The following is a 7,299-nucleotide window of genomic DNA, read 5'->3' as shown; positions in this document are numbered from 1 at the left end:
TTGTTTATCTAAAAGTGCACTTTTCCTTGTTTTAAATGTAGCCAAAAAGCCATGTGTTCACTGTGAAACAGCAGACTTTAATTATATGCATTTATGGTGTAATTACTAAATTTCCGTGCCAATCCATGTGATTTTTTACTGCAAATAATGCACCGTCCCTTTCAGCGCGTGCAGCACAGCAGAAATAGACTCCTGGAGCACACTGCTGGACCGCAATCGCGTGCAGTGTGAACGCTTTGATCCGTTAACATGGGCGCGGAAAAACTAGGCACCACAGACGGAGTGTGTGAACCTGGTGTTACGTTTGTATGCCCGCCCGGTCTGTTCTGTTCTCGTGCTCCATTTAGGCGCGCTGCATTCTGATTGGTTCGGATAGCATACCGCGGGAGGTCGGAGGCGCGGAAAATCGCTCGTGAAAAGCGCTATACAAATAAACTTGAATTGAATTGAATTTCCTGATTCATGTTTATCATATACATTAACACATTCTATACATTATGAAAACTGGTAAAACCTTAATAAGCTTCTCTCAAAAGCTAAACCATTGAAATTCCTAATATTAATTTCAATAATTCAAAATTATGTTAACGTTTTTCTATTAAAACAACAAAAAAGCCTTTGTGGCTGCTGAGTAAATTCACTTGTGCAACAATATAATCACAAAAAATTGAGGATGATGTCTGGTTTATTACAGCGTATTGCTGAGCAGGGTTTCTTGCAGATGATGTCGCAGCAAAAAGCACAAGCGAGGTTTTGAAGGAATTCAGACTGGTTGTATTGCACATTAGTTTGATGAAAATATCACAATGGAAATCGCTATATTCCAACCTACATGTTTGTCTGTGTTTTCAGATATTCCTTTTTTTTTTTTTTGCAGCAAAGGGAGAGCGCATGGTTGCCAGGTTGGAAAGATTTCATTCTCATAAGAGAAAAGCTCTGATTGTGGGATTTAAACTGATGGCATACAGCAAACCCAAGCTTGAAAGTTTGTGGAGGCTTGTTACCAACAGAAATGGCAAATGAAAAAAAAAAAAATGTTTTCAGCATAAATAACCAGCTGGCCAATATTGCAGACGATTATGGTTAATTAATTGAAAGAATAAAAAATACAAGAATAAAAAAGTTGTGACAATTCTGTTTTTGCTTTGTCAGTATGGTGTATGGAGTGTAGATTGATGTGGAAAAAAGTAATTTAAAGCAGTTTAACATAAGGCAGCAACATAACAAAATGTGAAAAAATGAATAAGTATGAATGAGTATGAATACTTTCGCAAGGCACTGTATATATATATATGACTAAAATGATGATGGCGTCTTGTATTACAGTAATGACTTTGCATGCAGTCTACAGCTGAAGCTTTTCAATTTAAACAAACACTGGAGCTGCTGTGTGCGCGTGTGTGTATAATCAGGGCTGGGAATAAGTGTTTAAGGAGAGCGAGAGGAAAGTAATTAAAACGGAGTGTGCTACTGGAAGCACAGGGCACTGGCCTGTGACCAAAGACTGTTAACTCAAAAACCTCACAGTAAATAGGGGCGGGATTACTGCGGTTTTACTGGGAGACATTTCCCTGTGAGGTGTGTGTGTGTGTGTGTGTGCGCGTGCACATAAGTATAATTCTGAGGGGTGGTGTGTGTTTGTTTATGTGTGTAAGAGTCAGTAATCAAAGACTAGTCACCAATCGGCTGTGTTTTTCATTCGGATCCCTTAAGCCTCTTTCAAGGAATATGAACTAAAATGGCTGCTGCCTCAGATGTGATTAGTAATTGCCCATCGCTCCCCCTCTTTAATCATCCACCCACTTTTCTCCTCCTTTTCTTTATTTCCACCCTGCCTGTCTGTCTTCACAGCACGTCATTTTATCCATCCCTGCACTTCTGTCACCAGCCTCTTGCTCTCAGAATGTAATGATGAGGCGCCCTGCGGGAGGAGGAGAGGTGATCTAACCCGACTCCCTCCCTCTGTATCTCTAAAGTACCATCAGCAGCGGAGCACCACAGACTCATACGACACTGGAACAGAATAGAGGGCAGTGGAAATGCTTCCAGAAAAGCTGCGGTGCTTCAAGACGACGCACCACTGACCTTTTACAGTCAGCTTGGTTCACTGCGGCACATTGTAATCTTCTCTCTCTCTTGCTCGCTTGCATTGTTCAACTATTTATCATCTGCTATATTTGTATTTTCCCACCTGCTCAGAGATGCTCCTTTATGAAAGTCTGTCTCAACTTCCTTCACTTTTTCACCTTTGATTTTGCTAGTTTTTTTTTTTAAGTCTTTCCATCCATTATGCTGCCTGTCATCACACTTTCTTTTTCCCAGCTCTCTTTCTATTCCTCTGTTTTCTAACTCTAGTTTGACCTGTGGCTTTGTGTTCTTCAGGCTCTCACATTAAAACCTACTCTTAATGTATAATGGAGCTGTGAGCTAGAAGTTAGCAGTAGCAGGAACAAGCATACGTGAGGGTACATATAGTTCACTACTTCATTATACTGTTCAAAAGTTTGGGGCAGTAGTATTTTATTTTATAAAGAAATGAATACTTTTATTCAACAAGGACGTATTAAAATTCACCAAAAGTGACAGTAAGGACATTTAAAATGTTATAAAAGCTTATATTTCAAATAATAATAAAAAAGTGATGCTCACTTGATCTTTCTATTCATCAAATAATCCTGAAAAAAGTATCACAATTTCCACAAAAATATTAAGCAGCACAACTGTTTTAAACATAGATAATAAGAATTAAAATGCATTTCAATACAAAACCAGTGTCGTATAAATGAACCAACCCACAATCCAGTTCAACTAAGCACTAAATGTGTTGAAATACCACTGTGGGCATTTAAAAAGAATAACAGTAACTTCATTTAATGTAAACGTGTCGTTCACAAAAGCGCTTAGTTTTAATGCTTTAATGTCATGCTACCAACACATAATTTTGTTTTTAAAGAAATGCTTGTGTTAATTTTCCATTGATCATTGCAGTTATTAATCACATGATGGAAAGGAACACTAGGTGCATGCCGTATAGTCGAGCACACTTTCAGTGTTTTAAAGAGCTGATTCAGGTGTCAGGATTGCTGTGATGGAGTGACATTGTACAGTCTCAGTAAAGTGTGCCAAATTGAGAAAGTCCAAGTGCTGCATCCTCCATAAGCGAGCACTTAGATCCGATCCACAATATGTGCATTTGCCATGCAAACTGCTCATTTGTTTTGCAGCGTTTCCTGATTTGTGTAATTCTTTAGTGGATCTTTGCTAAAACAACATTGGCAGCTCATGCAAATAAATGACTGCAAGCAGTGGGAATTGCCTCCTCAATGATAATACACTAGTGTTAAAGATTAAAGGGCAGGAAGTAATACTCTAATCTACCTTATTGATCCAGGTCTCATATCCATCCGCGGTGGTGAGGAACAAATCTGTGAGAAAAGAAAGAGAGATAAAAAGAAAGAGACCATTAGTTATTTCACAAAATGACCAGACCTCCTTGCTTTGCCAGTGCGGTTCTGATTTAAGTAAGCTAGTACTGCATTGAGTGTGAGAGCCATCATCAACAGGTGGAAGTATAGATCCCTGTGACAGAAAGAGAAATGGACCAATGCCATCGTACTGGCAGCAGCTGCTCCTCGTTCATCCTGCAACACAGTATTGCACAGTAAGAGACTTTGCCGGACCTTAAAAATCAAACGTGGAAGTGAGGAAGCAAGCAGCAATCTGATTATCACAACAAACCTTGGATGGAAGCATACTGACAAAAGCACAGTTGAACCAAGGAGATCGAATACATGTGTGAAACGATAACCCATAAGCTCAGTATATTGACATATTAAACAGAAGCCCAGCTGTGAAACTGAACCTGAGCTCAATATAAGCCGTGCGTCACCTCCAGTTAGTCTTTGAAATGCTGACAACTTCAGATATTCAATACATCGATGTTGTTCCCTACATCACCATTACGACTTGCGTGATTTCATCTGTTGTGTGTCCTTCCCTCAATAACTGAACACACCGCACATATTATCAAGCATGATTCTCCTGACAGAGTCCGATATGGAGTTATTACACTGATTGGCACAGACGAGTGGTGTAATTTTCTCTTGCTGTGCATGATCTTCTTTCTTTTGTGTGATGATGGCTTCGTTTTAGAGGCTTGGACGTTGTTATGGAGATGGAGCAAGCCCTGTGTTATTTTTGTAAGACTTGCACCACTTTCAAATGTAGCAGTCAATGCTTCAGGTGTGCGAGAGTGAGAAAATGCACGAAGAAGAGACAGTCGTTTCATGGAAAACATTTCCTTTACTCTTTTAAAACAAACAAGTGTAACGTTTTATGTTTAAATATACTCTAAAACAGGTCTGTCCGCACTGAAATCTAAATATTTGGGAAGCAATACTGTCACAGCCTATAAGCACATACACTGAACAAAATTATAAACGCAACACTTTTGTTTTTGCCCCCATTTTTGCCCCCAGTGTTAGTGAGCACTTCTCCTTTGCCGAGATAATCCATCCACCTCACAGGTGTGGCATATCAAGATGCTGATTAGACAGCATGATTATTGCACAGGTGTGCCTTAGGCTGGCCACAATAAAAGGCCACTCTAAAATGTGCAGTTTCATTCATGTCTTCAAGATACTGTAGCAAGAACAGCCTTTTTAATTTTACAGGTCATAGAAAGGATGGAAATGGTCATGAAAAACTAAAATAAAACTTGATTAACCTGATAAATATTATAAGTGGACCATAGATAAAAAATAAAATAAAATAAATTGCTACAAAGGAGCAGAATCTGGCCCCTTAAAGGGATTGTTCACCACCAAAATGAAAACTCTGTTTTCATTAGGCCTGTCGCAATAATCAATATATCGACTTATCGCACAATATGTGTACATGACCTCAATAATTTTTGGTGATGCAATATATTGCTCATTATATTTACATAAAAATTAATGTCACCATGTTTTTTGCATTTCACTTGGGCCTGTGTCTTTTGCAGCTTCTCGTACATAACGCGGTGTGTAGTCATGAGGTGCTAGTTCAAATTTAAATAATGCTTCTACAAAAAAGTTTCATCTGCAGATATGGCCTTATTTAGGGATCTGTGCCTTTGTGCATACGGACATCTATTTTTTCTACTTCTTACTTTGCACTTTTTGTTAGAAAATGTGTATTTACTATTTATTCAGGTTTTTTAAGGTATCTAATATTTTGATACTTAATTTCCATGAACTAAATATTCTTAAGAATTAAAAGTTTGTTGTCATTTGGAAGTGTGTTGGCCTTCTTGCATTATTATTCTTTTATATTATGATTATATATTCCGTGGCATAAAATGGTCTTAAAATGACAATAATATTGTTTATCGTAATTATTTCTGGGGCAATATATCACACAACAAAAAGTTGTTATCATGACAGGCATAGTTCTCATTTGCTTACCTTCACATCATTCAAAACCTGTATGACTGAAAACAAAAGAACATATTTTGAGAAATGTCTCAATAGGGTTTTTTTGTTAATACAAATGGAAGTCAGTGGTTGGTTACACACATTCTTTAAAATCGTCTTTTGTGTTCTGCAGAAGAAGGAAAGTCGTGCAGGTTTGGAATGACATGACGGTGAGCAAATCATGACAATTTTAATTTTAGGGTGACCTATCCCTTTAAGAGGGGAAAAAAGGAGGGGGGGGTATATGGGTGTGTTTTAACGGCAATGTCATGAGGTGGGCCAGGACAGATGTTTGAAGGGCATCTGTACTAGTGCCGACCTTTGAGGAGAAATAAAGAGCAGATACGTTTGTCCTCTGGCTCTCATTTTGTCCTATTCCTCGTCCTCTCGAAAAAACCTTTTCCTCTCCCTATCTCACTCCTCCAGGTCTCACGCATTCCATCTCTTATCCCTCTTCACTCTCTTTCTTGGTGAAGTGGTGTTCCCTGTGGGAGTGGAGAGCTCGCTGCCAGTGGCTGATGAGGTGCGGAATAAACAGCTTCATTAATCAGACTTAGAGCAGTGCCACTGGTACAGTCACACACACACACACACACACACGTTCTCAACGTACATTGTCATACACCAGCACCTTTAGACAGACGGTGAGTTCACTTTAGAGAATTTCTGCTGATGTGTAAAAATAGCGACTTTCATTCTAAGTGTCTACTACAAAGGATAGAGCTTCTAACACGTTCAGCAGTTTGACAAGTGAAATGTTAGCATCACCCTTTGGTGTCAAAACAAGCAGCAACTACAGCAAATCTTGCATTGGATGAGTTTTATTTTCAGTTATTTTACATTTCCTTTTAACCGCTAGCATTCATCAATTTAATATAATAAATTATTTTAGTGAGACGCAAAAAATTGAATCTTACTAACTAAACAGTCAGCAGTGAGTGAACTTAAGAGGTGTGTCAGCTAAAAAGAAGTGAAAGGATTTTTATAAAAGCAATTTTATAAAACAACAACAAATAACAACAAATTCTATTATTTCTACAAACTTAAAGAGCACCATTATATATTAATAATGACAGTGCTAGACATATTGAATGTGTGCACTGCATGCAAAGGCTGAGACAGGCACTCTCAATAAGACTTTCAGACACTACTTCACTCTCACTGAGGCTTTTAAAATGTCAAATCACATTTTTAAAGGTTTTTCCAAGTGTTTTTTTATTTAATCAAACATGTTTGTTTCTCAAGGCCAGTTTCAAGCAATTTAAATAGCTTTCCTGTACAAAAGTTAACAAGTAAGATGGCCTTATGTGGCATGGCCATGGACCCCACTTGGTGTTCACCGTCTGATACATGTTTTTTCAAGAATTGCAAGTCTAAAATAGACAGTTCCAGTCTGACTGATGAGCTGCTTTACCAGTTCAAATGGAAACAAAGTTTTGTTTACAAGGCAGCAAGCTGCCACAATGGACACCTCCAAAGAAGATCGAGTTGCTGGATTTGACAGAGTTTGGAAGGTTTGTAGCATCAAATCTTTGAAAGATATTCAAGAGATTTGTTTGAGGCAATCCGAGAAGCAAGCAAACAAGAAATTTTCAAGCACAGCATATTCAGCTTGATTTTTTTTTAGAGGTATGACCATGAAATAACTGTTAGGTCTGTACATCCTCAGTGAACAACGGCTCTGTATAGTAAATGCTGCTCAATGTGAAAGCAGCTTGAATATTCGATTTCTACATTTGGGCGGGAATTAAACGATTAATGATTGGTCAGCTGAAGGTCAAACCGTGCCTTCATCAGTTCTTCCGCAGTATCACGCAGCAGAATAATAGTCCTCCACTGCTGCAGT

The 7,299-nt window shown here is 38.4% G+C and overlaps 1 protein-coding gene across 2 annotated transcripts in view; it reads right to left on the bottom strand.

Annotated features, from left to right (window-relative positions):
• The window catches only part of LOC107723136 (T-cell immunomodulatory protein-like), a 129,136-nt gene that overhangs the window by 94,214 nt on the left and 27,623 nt on the right, over positions 1–7,299 (bottom strand). For both annotated transcript variants that reach the window (XM_016531663.1, XM_016531664.1), the window contains exon 7: positions 3,379–3,425. In XM_016531663.1, coding sequence (XP_016387149.1) covers positions 3,379–3,425 — 47 coding nt within the window. The remainder of the gene's footprint in view (positions 1–3,378; positions 3,426–7,299) is intronic.

This window comes from Sinocyclocheilus rhinocerous, unplaced genomic scaffold, assembly GCF_001515625.1.
Source record: "Sinocyclocheilus rhinocerous isolate Xijiao unplaced genomic scaffold, SAMN03320098_v1.1 scaffold725, whole genome shotgun sequence".
In the NCBI taxonomy this organism is placed as follows: domain Eukaryota; kingdom Metazoa; phylum Chordata; class Actinopteri; order Cypriniformes; family Cyprinidae; genus Sinocyclocheilus; species Sinocyclocheilus rhinocerous.
Note: the sequence above shows the minus strand (reverse complement) of the source record. Positions and strands in the feature narration are given on the sequence as shown.